General features: G+C 33.1%; 1 protein-coding gene across 2 annotated transcripts in view; it reads right to left on the reverse strand.

The window, feature by feature from the left end:
- Positions 1 to 1,004: 1,004 nt before the first annotated feature.
- The window catches only part of VTA1 (vesicle trafficking 1), a 63,050-nt gene continuing 43,705 nt past the window's right edge, over positions 1,005 to 20,349 (reverse strand). For both annotated transcript variants that reach the window (XM_032407776.1, XM_032407777.1), the window contains 3 exons: positions 12,324 to 12,497; positions 7,155 to 7,235; positions 1,005 to 1,579 (listed from right to left, as the gene is read on the reverse strand). In XM_032407776.1, coding sequence (XP_032263667.1) covers positions 1,434 to 1,579; positions 7,155 to 7,235; positions 12,324 to 12,497 — 401 coding nt within the window. In that variant the 3' untranslated portion in view covers positions 1,005 to 1,433. The remainder of the gene's footprint in view (positions 1,580 to 7,154; positions 7,236 to 12,323; positions 12,498 to 20,349) is intronic.

Below are 20,349 nucleotides of genomic sequence, written 5' to 3' on the forward strand. Positions count from 1 at the left end.
AATAGCATTACACTTAGGCAAAGAAAAATTAAAAGACAAGTGATTATGAGTTAATGATTCATTTTCTTTCAAAGAGACTGTTAGAACAGGGGTCAGCAAACTTCTTCTTACAGGGCCAAATAGTAAATATTTTAGACTTGCAGGCCATCTAATTCTGCAGTCAGGGAAAGCAAACACAGATTAAACATAAATGATGGGTATGGGTTTTTTTCAATAAAACTTTATTTACACAACAGGTGGTCTGCCCACTGACTATACATAGTTTGTGGACCCCTATGTTAAATGACTCCAATCTCAATGGGATGAATGAAATGGACCAGATAAATTTCAGGTAAATTTGGCAAATTTACCTCTTTCCTTTTAAAAACTGTTTTTTTACTATAGAAATATCCATATTCCTATATAAACATAATGACTTCAATAATGACAAACTCTAGCATGCAAATTAAAACACATCTGGCTCTGTAATAAGCTGAACAAGTTAAAAGAATCCTTGTATTTATTTTTTACACAGCACAAATGCAGGTGACACACAGTAAGTCCATAATTTCCCACAAAACTTATAAACTTAACAACTGAGAGTCTAAATTCTTACCATCTTCTGCATCGCTCCTAGCTATACACTGTATGGAATCCATTCCATAGCAGCAGAGGAGAACCTTAACTTTAAGCACCAAATTTCCAGGCATTACTACAAATGTCTTTTTTTCATTCCCTAGTACATGCAGTCAAACTGCCTATGAATAAATACCAATTCACTTTAAGCTTCAATGGAGAAGGAAAAGCAGTTGGGAGACCAACATTATTCTTAAATCTAAGAGTGATTCCACCTCTTTACCTTGTATTTTCTTCCATAAAGATTTTAACTTTTAATGTAGTGATATTAAACATGAACATAAATTTAATTTAGAACATAATCCCTTTCGGATTTATCGAACAGTTTAGGATGTTCATATTTGTTTTATAAATCCAGAGGAAAACAAAAACATGATCTCTAATCTAGCATATTCTGGCAATTTTTATTAAAAGTTAAATTTAGAATTTTATAGCAAAATAATACAGTCTGTGTGTCCAAATTATGATTAAAAAAAAATCCCTAATTTATGTATATTAAGATACAATGCGAACCCCAATACATTTTATAGAAGTGTGTTTTCGTTTCCTGAAGCAGGATTCAATGGGCATTTTTAGGATTTTGCTCACATCAGCCCTGTATACCCGGAGATTACTGGATCCACTAAATGGACAATGAAAACTGGCTGAGGCTGCTGCTGAATGCTTCAACAGGAATCTGATACACAGACACAGATTTCATTGTTATAGTCAATGCAACTGAAGTCTTCCTTAAAACTGTGCTCCTGATAGGCTGAAGATAGAGTAATGGACTGTTAGTTCTTTAAGCCAAAAATGCATGGATCTACTGTACAAAGGCTTCATTCTCTGCCTGTAGTTAGTAACTTGAGGGCCTTCTGTAGATTCTGCACAGCAGTGCTGACATCTTCATATTGCAAAGCACTGCCGGCATATTTGCAGTATTTCTGGGCTCTAGCAAAGTCCTCGGGTGTTAGACGGATATCCCCTAGAAGAAACACAGAGTGATTAAGATATCTGTAGGAATCTAAAAAGTATTCTATTAGGTTAGGTAAATGCTTACATTTAAGATTGTAGGTTATATAAAAACATGAAGGTTTTTCAACCCCAGGTGTAAATATTTAACTAAGTATTTTCATGCTTTTCACTTTTTTTCTTACTAACATAAACCATACACATGCCAATACTAATAACTTATATGAAAAGATTTTTCTTCCAGAAGTAATAAACTAGAAGCCTATATATTTTGATAAATTAACTGCAAAAAAATTATATTCTGTGTAAAAAAAGAATAGTAGCTTTGGTTTTTATACTAGAATTGCTGAGCCTCTCTTTTCATGGAACAATACACACAGACTAAACCATTCAACCCTCACTTGAGCTAGAATATAAATATAATTCTCAATGAAAAAAATAAATAAAATTATTTAAAAAATTACATAAGTCATTTAACTTTTTTAGCATGTAAATACTTTGTTTTTGTGCCATCCATATAAAAACCTCTAGCTTAATTATCATTAAATTATAAAACTAAACATATAAACAACCTTTACAAATTATGTCCAAAATTTATTCTCACCAAGTTTTCCAGTTACACATATGATTAATAAGGGTAGAACCCGACTAAATAATCTGGGTAAAACCAAAAAAACAACTTCACTTGGGGCGCCTGGGTGGCTCAGTCATTAAGCATCTGCCTTTGGCTCAGGTCATGATCCCAAGGGTCCTGGGATCGAGCCCCGCATCGGGCTCCCTGCTTGGCGGGAAGCCTGCTTCTCCCTCTCCCACTCCCCCTGCTTGTGTTCCCTCTCTCGCTGTGTCTCTCTCTGTTCCAAATAAATAAAAAAAATCTTTAAGAAAACAAACAAAAAAACTTCAATCAATCTAAGGTTTGAATATGTATTTCTAAAGATGAAATTAAAAACTGACTTTGTGCCTCATTTTCTTTAGAATTCTTTATAAGGATATTAAGAACAGATCAGAAAGAAGGCTGGGGCACAGAATATAACAAACAAATAATATATTTCAAATTCTGTTTATAAATGAAGTTAATATATTTCTATTCTGTTTATAAGCATGTACTTATAAACAGACTATCTTTATTTAGTTGCTTTTAATTTTGCTATATGTATGTATACATACACACACACACACACACACACACACACACATACATGGCATATAATGAAAACTTTGATATTACAAAGTAGGTAATGACTCCAGGTATCCAGATACTAAGTTCTGATCCAAATCATTATTTTCTAAAATTTTCAAGAGTTCTGAAACAATGTATCCTAAAGTTTCTAGGCCAAAGCCAGGCACCCGTAAGTACTGAATAACTTTAATGAATGAATATAAAAATGCTGTGTGTACATTATTTCCTACATTTTAAAATAAAGTTCATACAGAATTAAACATTAATGAAATTTCAGATTTTAAGATAATACACATAGATCTACATGTAGTAATTAGCCCAGTGTGTGACATATAAAGTCTTCAAAAATTTTTTGATTATTAAAGATCAGTGGTTGGTCTTTACTGTTGTGAGTGAGAGATTATATATTCCAATTTGGACAGATCTTGTTTCAATTTTCTTGAATTTCAGTCTTGCTTAAAAAGGAAGAAATACAAATCAATACACTAGTAAAATACAATTATACATATATATTTATATTTATTTATATTTTTATTATATTTATTTACATTTATGTTTATTATTTTTATATTATTTGTATTTTATATATATATATATGTATAAACATTTTTCCACAAATCTTTTAGTATTTTCGTGCCTTGGCATTTTTTACCCATTAAACCTAAAAAACAATTATCCTGCAGTTGTTCTGTTGACAATTTAGTCAGGACACTTTAGGTTCTTCAATGGTTTTTCCAAATATATTAAGAGGTTCTAGTCATCTAAAGCTATACATCCTATCTAGGTGAGGGAGACGCCTTTGAAAATTGAGTTTACCCCACTACTCATTTTGTGCTTGAATAGCCTGTCCTCTTATCTCAGGGCAATCTTTAAGTATGTAGGGAAACCATTCAGAATTTATCGGACCTGCTGGAAGAAAGCCCCAATGATCAGAACTAATCTTATTTTTACAGCATTAGCCTTAGCAGTGTTTTGCTGATATATCACTTATTTATTAATGAGATGTATGTAGTGGTAAGAACTCCATTACTATTTTAGTTTTTATAAACTAAACTTATCCACCAATGATAAAACTATTTTAAAACACAAATATTGCACTTTTCATGAAATAACAATTTCAATATTCAGAAAATGTGAATGAAAATATTTTAATAGAAAAATATCATTACATGTATGTAATATATATAGCTTATAAACATGTATGAAATTATGTAACTATCATATAAAATATAACTAGATAATAACCAACTTACAGACTCAGATACAAAATGTAACTTATAGGCTTAAATAGAGATGCAAGACTTATTAATTAAAAATAGAAAGAACTTAAAAAGCCATGTCAAATAGTTACTTTTGCTATTTTATAACACTTCAGGCTTCCCTTCATTTAACAAATATCATCTAAAAGTCATTAATAATAAAATGTGATTAAAATTTTAAATTAAATAAAAAGAAAATCTGCCTAATTATGATTCTTTTAACTTAGCATTTGAAAACTTGATAAAGTGGAAAATATATAAAAGGAGAAGAGAACAACTGTTCAATTTCAGTATCTGATGTTATATACAAAATAGTAAATACTGCTTAGAGCACCCAAAAAAAAGCTATTTTTTCTATTATTAAAATTTACTAGAGGCCATAATCAGACCAGAGAGAGAGCACACTGTGGATGTAAAAGGTCTCTGAAGGAGTGAAGAGGTTGTCTAACAGAGTATCTCTTTTCTGAACTCTATGTTTATAAATATGTTGCCGATGGCTTCAGAGAAGACCGTCCTCATCACGGGGCTGCTTTTCTCCTCCACGGGGCAGAACAAGAAGGCAGAAGACAGCTAGAGCTATTACTCAAGTTCCCTATCACAGTGGGAAGAGCCTGGGTCAGCACTGGATCAAAGATAACATTTTTGGTGTGAAGAGAAATCCCTGCACACTCAGTTGACATAAGCATCCGTTTCTAAGGCTAATTTATCTAATGTTATGATAGACCATAGAATACTTAATTGTAAAGATTACCAAAATGGGTCTTTAGAGACTCTTTCTTACTTAGCTAGGTAATTTTAGAAATTCATGTCAGGGGCCTTGGATAATCTGATCCTAATGTACTCTATTATCCTCTGACTTGAATGGAAAGCATGGGCAGAATCACAGGGGAACCACGTGATACGCAGTAAGTCCTGGGAGTAAAGATAAAGCTCAGGACTGAACCCTTACATCCAGGCATTGCCAAGATATGTTTCTTAGAAATGGCAGCACTAGAATGATTAGAGGTAGAATTTGATTAGGTCAGGCACTGTGCTAATAAATTCGTTTCAGATATTCCATTTAATTCTCAAAAAAATTCATGGGGTAAGCGGTTATTCACACTCTAATACTAGATAGAGATATGTAAGTTAAAAAAGGAAATGTTCTGCTTCAACTACCTACCACCTTTCCAGTTCCATTGTCAGCCTTTCCACAGTCAGCCACAAATTCACTACAGAAATGTTTAATATATTAATACTAACGCACATACACTATGTGTATTAAAGGTGATAAGTACTAAGCACTAAAGAGAAAAATGTAGCAGGAAAGGGGCTCAGCGAGTATTTATTAGAGGTGGTGGTGAAGACAGTGATGGTTACGAAACTACTAGTTTTGGTCTGAGTATTATCTAGAATTTTTCTATGTTCTTAAACACATACATACATGCAGGAAGATAGTTTTAATATTTTTTTCCTAAATAGGGTCATACTATATATAATGTTCTGCAACCTGTTTTTTTTTTTTTTTTTTTTACTTAATATGCTTAGGAGATCTTTTCACATCAAAGTTACCATATATATATATTTAATATCTGCTCAGTATTCCTTATGACAAATGAACCATAATATCCCATTAATTAGCACTTAAAAGATTATTTTCTACTATTGCAATGATGTTGAAATAAAATATCCTTGTAAATTTTGTGCCCACGTCTGAGTATTTTTTCAAGATAGTAGAATATAGCAGGTTCAAAAAAATTACATTTGCAATTCTGATAGTGACATAGTGCTGCTGCAAAAACTTTACTAATGTACATTTCCCACCAACAGCATGTGAGAGTCATTTCTTAGGTCTTCAATGACACTACAGATTATTGATCCTTTAAAATATTTTTTTATCTATTGACATAAACCAAACCAAACTCATTCTAATTCTCAATTTCCCTGATTATGAATATGGCTGGGAAAGCTTTCATGTGTTCACTGAGTATCTGCATTCCCTATCATATTCTCTGCCTGTTTTTTTTCTATCGAATTAAGTTTCATTTATTCATTTGTAGGAGCTCTTTATATATGCTCTGGACATTACTTCTTTATTTTTAAATTTCAATTTCTTCCTGGTCTATTAGTTGCATTCTAACAATGTAATGGGGAAGAAGGAGTCTTCTGTGGCATGAATTTTTCATCTTTCATTTGTCAAACCTGTTAAGACACAACTAAATCACATACAAGTATTGAGAGACAGTATCTAATATATATTTTTTTCTCATAACCAATTGTTCTTTTTTTTTTTTTTTTGAGATCCTATTTGAGAGAGAAAGAGAGAAAGAACGAGTGGGGAGAGAGGTACAGGGAGAAGCAGATTCCCCACTGAGCAGGGAGCCCAATGCGGGGCTCCATCCCAGGACCTCAAGATCACAGCCCCAGCTGAAGTCAGACACTTAACTGACTGAGCCACCCAGGTGCTCCCCGAATAACCCAATTGTTCGAACACCACTTTTGAATATATATTCTTGCCACACTGATCAAATGCCACATTCATCATTAATTTAATTCCTATAACGTGTGGTCTAATTTCCAGAGTCCCTATTCTGTTTCACTGATCTATCTATTTCAGGTATTTTCACATCAGATTTTAGGTGGGGCTTTTAAAATTGGGTGGGACTCCAGAGGAGAGTCTGGACACCAAGTTTAACAGAGGAATATAGTATTCATTGGGCAGGTTATCTGGTCTGTCTACTAACAGATAAATATTTTCCACTATGTTCTTGGGTAACTTGCCAATTTATTACAGGTTCCTTTTTGTTTTTGTTTTCAACTATGGTCAGTTCCTCTTTTTGGATAATCTAATAATTTAGTATAGATAAGGAAGATCATAATCATAAGACATGGTAACTTTTGAACTAAAGTAATCTAGTATCAGCTTTCGTGATAGCTTTGGCTATTTCTGCCACTATATCCACTGTATACCAAAAAAAGGAACTATAAAAAAGGGGGGGAATGCCTTCAAATTTAGATATTTTTAATAATATGAAAGAATCTTGGTTCTGGAGAATCCAGTGAATACAGACATTCAAAGAAATGTGTAAACATTCCAATAAGTTACAATTAGAAAACAACACCCAAAACAAGAGATACAATATATCTCAAAAAACAGTCAACTGACTTACCCTGGGAGACCGTACTGAAAAGTGCAGGATCAATAGCTGGAATAGTCTGTGGAGTGGGTTCGATAGTATTACTCGCTACACCTGCATCAGAAAACCACAAATGGGTGTAAAAGTTATACCTCTTAATTATATACTAGGAAAATATTTAAAGGATCATGAAGGAATTCCATTTCTTAATTACTTTTTTGAAATCTTAATGAATTGTAATCTGACATACTTATTTGATGCTGGAGGCTGGTATAGAAAATATGCAGGAAATACATTCTGAGTGTTTACATACACACATGTCTAATGCAGATGGTCGTTATGTCTGCATACCATACTATTTCATGCATTTTTTACTTAGTATGTTTTAGCAATAATTCTATATATATATATATATCTACCTTGTTATTTGACATGGCCACACAGTGTTCCATTCCAGGTATGAACCACAATTTACAAAGCAGTCCTTTACTGATGGGCATTTAGGTTGTTTCCAATCTTTTGCTACTATAGATAATACTACAGTGAATAATCTTACACATTGTGTACATATACACACACATATATATGAATTCATTTATGGGAAAAAAATTTAAAGAAGTGTACCTGCAAAGTCAGGGGCATACAAGTTTTAAACTGACCAATTCAATGACTATCTTTTGCTTGATTTTGGTAAGTGCTAACCAAATATATTAAAGTATCACCATCCAACATAAATGTCCCCACAAAACTTGCTTTTAAAGACACATAATTACATCAAAAAAAAAAAGGAATGCAAGATTTGAGAGGGATCTTCAGAGACTACCTAGTCAAGCCTAGTGCTCTGAAGCAGCTGTACCTAAAGCATAGGTAGATGATTATAAATTTTTCATATAACGTTAAAAAAAAAAAGGTAAATCTACAACCCACTCACAGATCAATCTAGGTATCAAGCCATTCCTTGCTAGGTAATTTGTGTTTTTGTCTAAATTAAAATTTTCCAAACAAATCCGTTTCTCTATGGAAAAGGAATATTTTTACTGATCAGCATCTTGTATTATTAACTTTTAAATGCTTATTAGTACATCTTCATATGATTAATTAAGTAGGCAATATTAATTAACAAGAACAAAACAGAATTTACAGGGAGAAAATTTAGTTATGTAGTAAAATTTTATTTGAGTGGTATTAAAAAAATAGGTAGTCTGCATTTTATTAAGAACTTCTGGTTACAGTCATTCAACTAAAGCTTGAACTGACAGCAGAGGGTGCTCAACACACCTCAAGCAGCAGTAAGAAGATGCTGCTTCCATTTGTCTTGATGCACATGAGCCAAGGCCTGTCCTTTCAGCAGCCGTCATGACACGTTTCCACGGGGGCCTAGTGTATAGGTCCAACATAAGCTCATAAATACTTGTTAAATTAGTAAAAGTGGCTTTTAGTTTATGTTATTTATTTATTTTTTTTTGAGATGCCCAAATCTGTTTTTCTTTCTGGATCTGGAAAGGTCTCATATGTCAATTCACAAATGGACTGCAACCCCAAAGACTGCAGTATGTTGGGAATATGTTGGGAGTGATGTGACCATAAAAACATTCATGGGGGAAAGCAGAACTATGTTGGAAATTTCTTCCTTTCTATTATTTAACAAAAAAGAAGTGTCAACAAATAAGTTCTGGCTAACTTTTAAGTAGATGGTTACGTAGCCTATTAAGTGGGATTAATACACATTCAAGAATTAAACATTTCAAGATTTCTAATTAAGGTCTGAATTTAAATTGTTCTATTGTCTACACAGTCTGGGGATTCTGAAAAGGGAGAAATGGGTGTTGGTTAGAAAACTAGAGAAGATTATCCAGAATTATAGTTAAACAGACCCCTTAGCGGAGTAGCATTTGGAGAGGCAGAGAAAAAGGGAGAAAGACATGCTAGATACAAGGGACACTATAAGCAAAGTTAAGAAAATAGGAGGATTAGGTTGAGTAACCCAATTATACCTCAGTATAATCATGGAAAATAGCATTGATAGAAGTGGTCAGGACAAAATATTAACAACTTTGAAAGCTGTGTAGGAAAACTCAAATGCAGTACTTCTCATACATAAAAGAACAACAATAAAAGAGCTAAGTTTTTGATCTACGTATAAGGAGCCGCATTTATAATCAAAAGGCTAGCATTCATTGTAACATAATTCTAATATTTGATCTAATTACTGAGACCTTCGTCCTCAATACGTATAGGCTGTATAAAGCATGTGTTTCAAAAGAAACGACAAATCATCCGCTCTATCACCTCCATCTGACCGTCCACAGTGGTTAGAGCCCAGAGGCACTCTGCTTGCTTAAACAATCGCTCATTGCACTCCTCGCACCCCTGTGCTTTTTGGTGGAAGAACTAAAAACCGTATATTAGTACATACTATTCTTTTCAGCTATCTTGAGGATTTCCCTTTGATAAAAGTACATCCTGGATCTTTATATGAGGGAAAGTAAATCAATCTTAAAGTGAGTAAGAGGGGAAACATCTGCTATACTTATAAACTAAAAATGTTATTTCATTTGCTATTAGCCAAAATGTTTTACTGTTTTAAATATAATAGAAAAAAAATCTGCCAGCTAAGAGGAGATTCCAATATCGCAAACCAATTTTATGGGGCAAAATACTGTGAGAAAAGTAGATTTTGATTTAACAGGGTTTTAGTTCCTTGGAGGAAGAGACACAGAAAGGAGGTGGCAAAAACATGAAATCAGAAAGACGTGGGTTCAAACTCTGTCACTAATAGATATGTTTGTATGTTTATTTTCATGGGATAATTGTTTAATTTCTTTACAGTGTGTAAACTAGGGATAGCAATATCTAATATAGTTAATATAGTTGCTGTAAGAATTAATTCATAAAATAGCTATGATAATTTTGTAAATGCTAAGTCTGTAAGAGTGTATATAAAGCAACAAGATAGGACCTCACCCTAAAAAAGTTTCAAGGTTTTTAGTTTTATGTGCTCACTCTGAGGAACAAAAAAGAAAAAAAAGTAAGGCTCATGCCAGAGTTAATTGGAGAAAGATGAACTGTTCATGCCAGAAAACTTTCTAATAGAAACTACCTCCTCAATATCTGTTTATGTATATCAAAGATATTCTAAGCAGGAGATAACGGTCTATTAGTTTGAACATATGAAACTACTAAGATTTCATCACTTATGTTATATAAAAGCAGCAATTTCATATGGTCCAATCGAATACAGCCCTCCCAGAAGTGAGCTTTCCCTCTTCTATATACACACTGTGACTATATATAAAATATATGTATATAGGTGCCTGCACCAGGATTCTGCCCTAAGATAAACTGTCTAACATGGTACCCTTTAGGCAACTTTTTTTTAAGGTCAATATCCTACCCCCAAAGGTGACACTTCCCTTGATTCACAAAATGATTTTAAGTGTTCATTAGCTTGCTCTTAAATACCCTGTCTTTGGCACAGAGATAGGAAGGAAGAGAGAAAAAAAGAAAAAAAAAAAAGGAAAAGGAAGCTAATTTGCTGAACAATGATTGTGTGATTAGGCACAGTAGTAGTGAATTTTCAAATTTTTTCTCCTTTAATAATTAAAATCACTATGAGAAGTATGATTAATTTCATTTTAGAAAGAGGCAAAACCTAGACTGAGAAGCTGAATAACATCTGAGTTTGTGGTTTAGCAAGGGGCAGGAACTAATAACCAATATTATTTGACTTCAAAATACATTTTATTCACACTTTGCCCTTCTATAAAAATAGTGCGTCAGGAGCTCCTGGTTAGTGTTTAAATTCAAAAGAATAGAGTAGTATTTATCTAAGGCAAATACATCTAAGTAGCTGGTATTGCTTATATTATCCTACACTGGAAATACTGAATATTTCTGTAAGAAAATAAAATATTTATAACGGTGTTCTGCGAAATTTTACTTACAAAACAAACTCAAGTTGGTCTATTAAACTCATCATACAGACCATAAAGCAAAGCAAAGTCAGAGTAAAATATACAGAATGATGACACAAAAGAGATCAGTGTTAATCACATTCATCAATATTCTTCAAGACAAAAATAACAGCAATATTTGTAGATAATATAAAGTTAAAAGTTTTAAAATAGGAGGAAAGAAATTAATAATAATTGGTGCTATAATAGTCAAATAGAAAACTTTTAAATGTTATTCAACTCATGCAAAATAAGCTAAAATGGTTTGGGTAAACTGAGGCTGAAAATCTGAAAGTCAGTGAAGTAATGGTGTGGTACTTAACAGAAACCGCAGAAATGAGGGCTCAAAGAATGACTTTCATCCTATGAATTAAATATTTTGAAATGTTTGTATGGTTTACTACCATAGATTACATTTATGCTGAGATAAAAGAAATATTTTAAGAACAATTTTTGGAAAAACTTCAACATGTAAATTATGGCTTTAAATGCCCTTCTATCTCAAGGTAAGGATGACACTTTGTCAATAATACAAGTAAATGGAAGAGTATCTGTCTGCAATTTTAAAAATTATCTTTCATTTACTGACACTGACTCATTACTAGAGACTAGTGTTGTTAGATCTTTTCCATGAAAACACAGACATACAGTACTGATTTATTCAAAGACAGTAGCTATCACTTCCCTTTCTTTTCTTCAGTCAACTGTTTATAATATTAAAAGAAATAACCCACACCCCCTCTTTTTGGTTGTGATTCCACTGCTATTGAGATTTTCTGCCTCAGTGCCTGCTCCCTTCATCAATAATATCTACGTTGAGGGCAGAGGTCGGGTCCTAAGGAAATAAGGCAAGAAAAATCAAATCTTGCTGACACAGTGGGACGCTGACCAGCACATACTATGATAGATGCGCACAACTCAGTGCTAATCTTGGACAGTGAAGGGCAAAGAAAGGGAGGGGAAGAAAGAGAAAACAGTACCACACACGAAAAGCACAGAAGCTCTTCTTAGTAATAAAATATAAAGTTAATAGTAACATATGTAAATGTTTGGTCACTTCTCAAAAAACTAAAGGACAAACAACAATAAAACTTAAACAAAAAGGACTGAACATTTTTTGTAGGTTCAAATAGAATTTAAAGATCTTATTATGTTTCATGACCATCACGATCAGGCATAAACACAATAAAAAGTGCAGTCCTTATTTATGAAAGGAGAGTTCAAAACTTGTTGAGCTTCAGTTTCCTACCTGTGCTGTGAGGCACTTCCGCTGGTGTGTTAGCTGGAGCGTGCGCGCCGGGAGGAATCTGTATGCCAGAGAAGCTGCTGGATGGCATGCTGCCTGGGTCGTAAGTCGAAGATGATGGCTGAGATGGCTGAGCTGGCAGGGATGTTGCTCCAGCATCTTCATTTTCTTCAACATCTATTATATAATTTACATGTAAAGTTAAACTAGGTATTTGGAAGAAAAATGCCAAACATTCTTATTTTGCTATACAGACATGACGAACAGACCTTCTGATGCAATTCTATTTAATGCAATTGATAAGTAGGCTCTAGCTCTTAAAATAATAGTTTTAATTGTTTTCTTTTCTTAAATCACTTAATTATGCCTGGCAATATGACTGTCACTTCAAGTTAATACTTTACAATTCTATTAAAATCTTTGCATATAGTATGTTTTTCTTAAAAATAAATTTTCTTTAAACTCAGTCTTTAAACTTAAGATGAACAGGGTATTTTTGGCAAGACATGTCACATTTATGCTATCCATAGACTTTCTTTTCCTTTTCTTTTTTTTTAAGATTTTATTTATTTATTCGACAGAGAGAGACAGAGAGAGAGGGAACACAAGCAGGGGGAGTGGGAGAGGGAGAGGCAGGCTTCCCGCTGAGCAGGGAGCCCGATGCGGGGCTCGATCCCAGGAGCTGGGATCATGACCTGAGCCCAAGGCAGACGTTTAACGACTGAGCCACTCAGGCGCCCCTAGACTTTATTTTTCTGACAGCTGCCTTTTAATCAGTATTCATTGTTCACACTAGCTACTAAATGATTACCTGTGTGTTTGTTGTAGGTTAATCAACAAAAACAAAGGAATGAAATTTCACAGAGCTACCTGCACAGAAAGTAGTAGTAAGAGACTTTGTGTTGAATCGCTTCTCGGTCTTTTGGCTAAGATCAAGTGTAGAGATTCTGTGTTGGTAAGTTCTGAAATACAGACTTAAAATATACTATATTATTAGCCGAATCTGAAAGCTACTCTGGGAAAATTAAATATTGATAGTCTATTTAAAATGACAATTAGCCACTTTTGGGAATCTTCATAATTTAAAATGTAAGCGAGAGCAAGAGATTTCTGAAGTCAATTTATTTCCTATCACATTTTTAAATAACTTTTTTTGTTTGATCATAACCATATTACATATTCAATGTGGATAATTTTAAACAACCAAAAAAAAAATCCTACCTACTCTGAGATACACATTTTACTAAGTAACCTTGTAGACGTATTCATACTTTATATACACTAAAATTATTCTCTCTTATATTAGAGAACTATAACATTTATACATCCTGGGAAGGAGCCCCTCCCTCCAATTTTTAAAGGCACTAGAAAGTGACTAAAAGCTGGTAGAAACTAGAGTGAAGATGGCCCTTTGGAGAGGAAATCTCACAAGGTAAGGTTTGCTTTCATGTAGCTTTTCACCCGCAGGCACTCAACAGTCTATGCAAAAGAAAGAGCTGCGGAGAAGTGAGCCTTGAAATGTGTGTATAAACCCCAACTAAATACTGTATGACCGTGAACTATGCATGCACACTCTGGGAAGATTCTGGAGTGTCCTAGTGAGAGCAAGAGCCTTAAAGCTGAAAGAAGGACAGGCAGTGTTTGAGTTCAGGCATGTTAACTGCCTGCTAGAACAAGAATCAAGAACTTGCAGAGGAAGATGAGAAAATGCAGAGGAGCTACAAGACGTTATCAACAATAAAAATTAATAGAAATAAAGGGGGGTGGGAGGAAGAAAATGTGACCCGAGTTAGAAAAAGAGAGTCTATAGAAGAAGACCCCCAAATGACCCAGATATTAGCAAAAAATTAATTAGTGAAAAATAAATAAATAAATAACATTAAAGCAGGCACTATAAATATGTTCAAGGCCATAGAGACAAATGTAGTCATAATGAATGAAAGAGGAAAAACTCACCAGAGAAAAGAAACTAAGAGGAGACAAAAACAGATGGGACTAACAGAAAACAAATGATAAAAACGACAGACTTAAATCTAGCTACAGCAATAATTACATTAAGTGGACCAAACACAATTTTGAAGGCTGATGTTGACAGACTAAACAAACAAATGAACAAAACCCAAACCAAAAAACACCTATATGCTTTAAGACTCAGATATATTTATAGTAAAAGGATGAACATAGATAAATTATGTAAATACCAGGCAGACAAAAGCTGAAGTAGCTAAATCCAGTAACAGACACAACAGAATTCATTTCAAGGAATATTGCGGGTGCAACAGACAAGAAAAAGAAAAGATATAAAGATTGGAAAGAAAGAAGCAAAACTGCCTCTCTTTGCAGATAACAGGATTATCTACACAGAAACTCCCAAGGAATCTATAAAGCAACCACCAGAATAGGTAAATTTAGCAAGGTTGTGCAATATAACATCATTATACAAAAATCAATTGTATTTCATACATTAGAAGTAAACAAGGGAATGAAAAAAACCAAATACTCGGAAATAAATTTAACAAAAGAGGCACAAAATCTCTATTCTGAAAAATACAAAATATTGCCGATAGAAATTAATGAAGGCTTAATAAATGCAAAGATACACCATATTCATGTAATGAAAGACTCAGTTTTGTTAAGGTATCAATTCTCCCTAAATTTATCTATCAATTCAATGTAATATCAATCCTAATTCCAGCCAGCTGTTTTTTATTTTAATAGAAACTGAAAAACCTACTTCCAAATTTATGGTGAAACTCAAAGGCCATAGAATAACTAAGAACATCTTGAGAAAGAAGAGAAGAGTTGGACAACTTATGCCATCTGACTCTAAGGTTTACTGTAAAAAGGTGGAAGGCAGTGTGCTGTTGGTACAGACCAGAAAAATAGACCAATGTAATTGAACAGAATCCAGAAATAGAATCACACTTACATGGTTAATTGAATTTTTGACAGAGGAACCAAAGAAATTCAACAAGGAAAGGAAAATGCATAGCAAATGGTGCTGGAATAATAGGCTATCCTTATGGGGGAAATAATCCTGAATCTAGCCTACCTCACACTATATGCATGAAAAGATTTAAGGTCTTTCACAAACCTAAAAGTAACAGCTCAAATGATAAATCTTCAGGATTAAAAATATAAAAGAATTTTTAAGGTAGAGGTAGATAAAGATTTCATAGGACATAAGAAGTAGCCCTAAAAATTTTAAAATTATAAATTATACTTCACCAGGATTAATGATTTTTGGTAATTAAAAGACAGTTAAGAAAACAAGTAGGGAAACAACAGACCGGGAGTAAATATTTGTAAAACAGGTATCTGACAAAGGACTTCTATTCATAATTTATAAATAATTCAATAATAAAACAACAGACAACCCATGAAAAATGGGCAGGTATATTAATGTCCACAGTAGTATTCACAACAACCAAAAGGTAGAAACAACCAAAATGTTCATCAATGGATGAAGAAATACAATGTGTAGGGACATACAATGGAATACTATTCAGCCTTTGGAATGAAATTCTAAAACATCCTGTAACATGGATGAACCTTGAAGACATTACAATAAATGAAATAAGCCAGTCACAAAAGGACAGATACTGTAGGATTCCATGTATATGAGGTACCTAGAATAGTCAAATTCACAAAGACAGAAAACAGAACAGTGGTCAGTGACCAGGGGCTAGGAATGGATAGGGTAAAGGGGACTTACAGTTTAATGGGTACAGAGTTTCAATTTGAGAAGACGAAAAATGTTCTGGAGATAGATGGTGGTGACAGGCTGAATAATACAAATTTGCTTAATGGCACTGAGCCGTATATTTAAATGATTAAAATGGTAAACTTTGTTATGTATCATTTACCCCAACAAAAAAGAATGGGCAAAAGATTTAAACAGACACTTCACAAATAAAGATATATGAAAAGCCAGTAAACACATATAAGAGAGTTCAATATCGCTTAGCCATTGGGGAAAAAAGGCTAATTAAACCACAAATGAAGAACCACTATATAAGGATCAGAATGGCTAAATTTAAAAATATTGACAATTACTAAGGGCTAGCAAGGATAGAGAGAGACAGAAACTCTAATAAATGGCTGATGAAACTGTAAATGGTACAAGGACTTTAGAAAATGCTTTGGGAGTTTTATATATAACCCAACAATTCTATTCTAGCTATTGACCCACAGCAATGAAACACATCCACCTGTTCACATATAATGTGAAGTATGTCTAAAAACCATATGTATTTAAATGTCAAGAAGCTTAATTCATCATAACCTCAAACTAGAAACAGCCATAATGTTCATTAGCAGATGAACTGATAAACAAATTATGGTATCCATACTATGAAATACTACTCAGCAGTAAAAAAGAGTGGACTACTGATACACAAGACACAAGAAACAGATGAATCTCACAGATGTGCTGAAAGAAGCTAGGTGCATAACAACATCGTGGGACTCCATTTACATAATGTTCTAAATCAGACAAAACTAATTTTTGGTTAAACAAACAACTAAATCAGTTGTTTCTCAAGGTGGGAATGGGCTGGGAAAGAGTATGAGGTAATTTTGGGGGATAATGGAAATGTTCTTTATTTAGAGGGTGTGTGTGTCAAAAGTCACTGAGTCACTGAATTACACTACTAAGCAAACAGTAAACTTTAATTTGTATCTGTAGATGCTAAAGATAATGGGGTAATGTTCCATTAAAAATAGGGTATTTACATGGTCTCAAAGGGACTTATTCCACAATAACTTATTAACACAAACAGCTTATTAATAACAAAGGAAAATCATTTTAAAGTGTAATAACTCAGAGGATACCACATTATCTGAGCAGCAGTTAATATCACCAATATTTCACCAATATTAGACACTTCCAATGCAAGGTAGGGGACACAATCTCATTCTGGCATATTTCTGCTAAACATGCATAACTGTAATCTAATTATGAGGCAACATCAGGCAAACCCAAATTGAGGGACAGTCTATAACTAGCCTGTATTCTTCAAAAACATTGGGCCAAGAAACACCTAGAAAGGCTGAAGAACCATTCCACATGAAAGGAACTAAGGAGACATGAAAGTTAGATGCAGTGGTTGATCCTGGACTGTATCTTGGATGAGGGACAAAAAGCCACAAAGGAGATTACTAAATCAATTGTATCAAACTCGAATGAAGTACTTAGAAGCAAAAGAGCGTAACTCCAATTCATTTTCAAATACTTCAAAAAATGTATATATGTAAAATTATATCCTTTTGTAGAGCCATATCCCATTTCTGAGAAGATACTGTTAAAAGTTATGACATTAACACTAGATTAGGGCACTTTAAGATTACATTTTAGATGAACAATGTATTGACTTACTTTATATCTCCTATGTTCTCCAACTACAGGTCTTAATTAGCAGCAAATACTTACTGAGACTAAAAAATGTTGAAGTTAACTGTATCTTAGGGTTTCCCAAAAGAGGAAAATTTTAAATTAGTAGAAATATAAGAAATTACCTTCTTTAGTTTTTACTGAATATAATTGGTTAATTACGACCACTTAAAAATAATACCAATTTGCAGATACTGAATTGAAATGGACATGAAACCTAGAGTGTGAATGTTAACAGAATTCTTTCCCTTCAGTTGAGCCTTATTTTTTTCCTGGAACACTTTTTTTTTTTTTTTTTTACTAATCATATGGTTTCCTTATGTACTTTTTGAAATATGACTTAATTCCACATAGCAGTATTTTCAGAAGTAAGTATCTTTCTCTTTTTTCTTACTCTAAGGTGTAATATCTATTATTTTTTAATGGTTTTACTAGAAATTCAATTCCAGAATAACAGAGAATTAGACTTTTGTTAAACATAATACCTTTTATTAATTTAAGAACATAAGAGAATATAATGGTATACTGAGAAAAGAAAAATCAAGGTTTTAAAGAAGACTTTTCTCTTACATATTCAGATTTGAGAACATCTTCTTAGAGCCATAAACCACTTCTGAGCAGATATTGTTAGATATTATGACATTAACACTTGATTAAGTTACCAGGTTACATTTTAAGTTATTTTGAAAAAGCATACAGTGAAAATATTCTCCTTTATATTTTAGAGGATTATTGGTATTCTTTAACTCCCAATTTTCTACTACCTAGAGGCTCTATAAAAACTGAATAAAAATAATGAATAGAAATTACAAGCTCTACTTAAGCTAATTTTTGGAAAACATAACAAAAATTACATATATCTAATCATCTACTAAGTTAGTATTATAAAGAGCCTAAAACCACCATTTCACAACAAAAGAGATCATGATAATAATCAAAATGAAGTCACTGATACTGAAAGAATATCTAGGGGAAAAAAAAACAACACTGATTATTTATTAGGCATATCAATGTACCTAAAATGACACATCTGAAATGCTACTGAAAAGTAAAATATGTTTAAAACAAAAAATGTATTTTCATGGTATATTTAATATATGTATAACCATATACAAGAAATAAAGTATCTTTCAAATCAGATGTTTGAAGGTAATGATAAATACAACATGATTACATTTACTACAAATATGTGTGTGTAAAAGGTACCTTAAATATAATCAGGTAATAAAAGTGGTTCAGCTTCAGTTTCCAATTTAATATAATTACTAAATGTGAAGAAAGGTTCCATCTGTGGCCTTAGTTCTTAAACTATCCATCCTCCCTGGGTGAAGAAACATTTTACTTTGGCTTCATCTCTTGCTTTTAGGCTGACAACTCCAAAGTTCTATTTTTAGCCCAGAATTTTCTCCTGCAATCTTTGGAAGAGTATCTAATTGCCAGTTGGGAGTTCTGCAAGTAGTAATCACATGAGCATCTCAGTATCTTTTCTTAATTTTTCCCACCAAACCTGCTCATCTTGTATTAGTCATTTCTTTGAAAGGCTGGAAACTTAGGGATCATCTTCCATTTCCTCCCTCATTAAAGTGTTCTGTGTTCTATGTTCTACTGATTACATTTCCTTCTCTTTATCCCCATGGTCGATATCTCACCCAGGCTTTTGTTATTTATAATTTAGGTCACTAATAGCCCCTGAATTCATCTCACAATCTGCAGAATTATCTTTCTCCAATTCACTCTCAAAAATCATCCCCCCACACACTGATCTTACAGTCTTAGCCAGTTCTCAATCTGCCTCCCTGCTGCTTTTGAAGTGTTTTTGTTTTGTTTTTAAAGTTGTGGCATCCTTCCTTTTTGTTTACCTGACTTAATTCAACTTCTTTTTTGAGACTCAGCTCAGGCACAATCTCTTACTACCATGTATTATAACTGCTTATTAAAACTATTGTACCCCATGAGGATGTAAGCTCTTCTAAGTAAAGGATCATGTCTTTTATTCATCCCCGGTATCCAGCTAACGCTGACAAAATGTCATTAAAAAAGTAAGTTTCTTTAAAAATGAATGAAAAACAATTACATTTTAAAAATGTAAGAACAAGGATATGTCCTGGGAAGTGGGAGTTCATTCCAAATTTAGGGCTCTACATCATGTCTAAAGCACAGAAATGTTCCTCATAATATTGGTACTATGTTCTCAAGAGAATGTGAAATTAATAGTTATGTTTCCTGGCTGAGAAATTTTCTTATAAAACTCAATGGGGAAGACATATGTATTAATATCAAATATCAAACTGGTTGAAGGAAAAAAATGCATCTGCTTAAATGTAGAATAAAAGCACAGACTTTAGAATTAGAAGATTTGGGTTCAAATCTTGAGTTTCATTAACTAGTTATTAGAGCTTGAACAGGGATGCCCAGCTACCTTCAGAAGCTATGAGAACTAGATTAGCTAATACATGTAAAATATTTAGCACAATGCCCAATAATACCAAGTGCTCCATAAATAATAAACATTAACATAAATTATGAAGATACTTTATTAAGTGCTATACATTTTATAAGACTTTATATACATACATAAAATAGCTCTGCAGAAATTCAGATGAAGGAGAAAACATCACAGATATGCAGCGTTCAGAT

This window comes from Phoca vitulina, unplaced genomic scaffold, assembly GCF_004348235.1.
Source record: "Phoca vitulina isolate PV1807 unplaced genomic scaffold, GSC_HSeal_1.0 scaffold9, whole genome shotgun sequence".
In the NCBI taxonomy this organism is placed as follows: domain Eukaryota; kingdom Metazoa; phylum Chordata; class Mammalia; order Carnivora; family Phocidae; genus Phoca; species Phoca vitulina.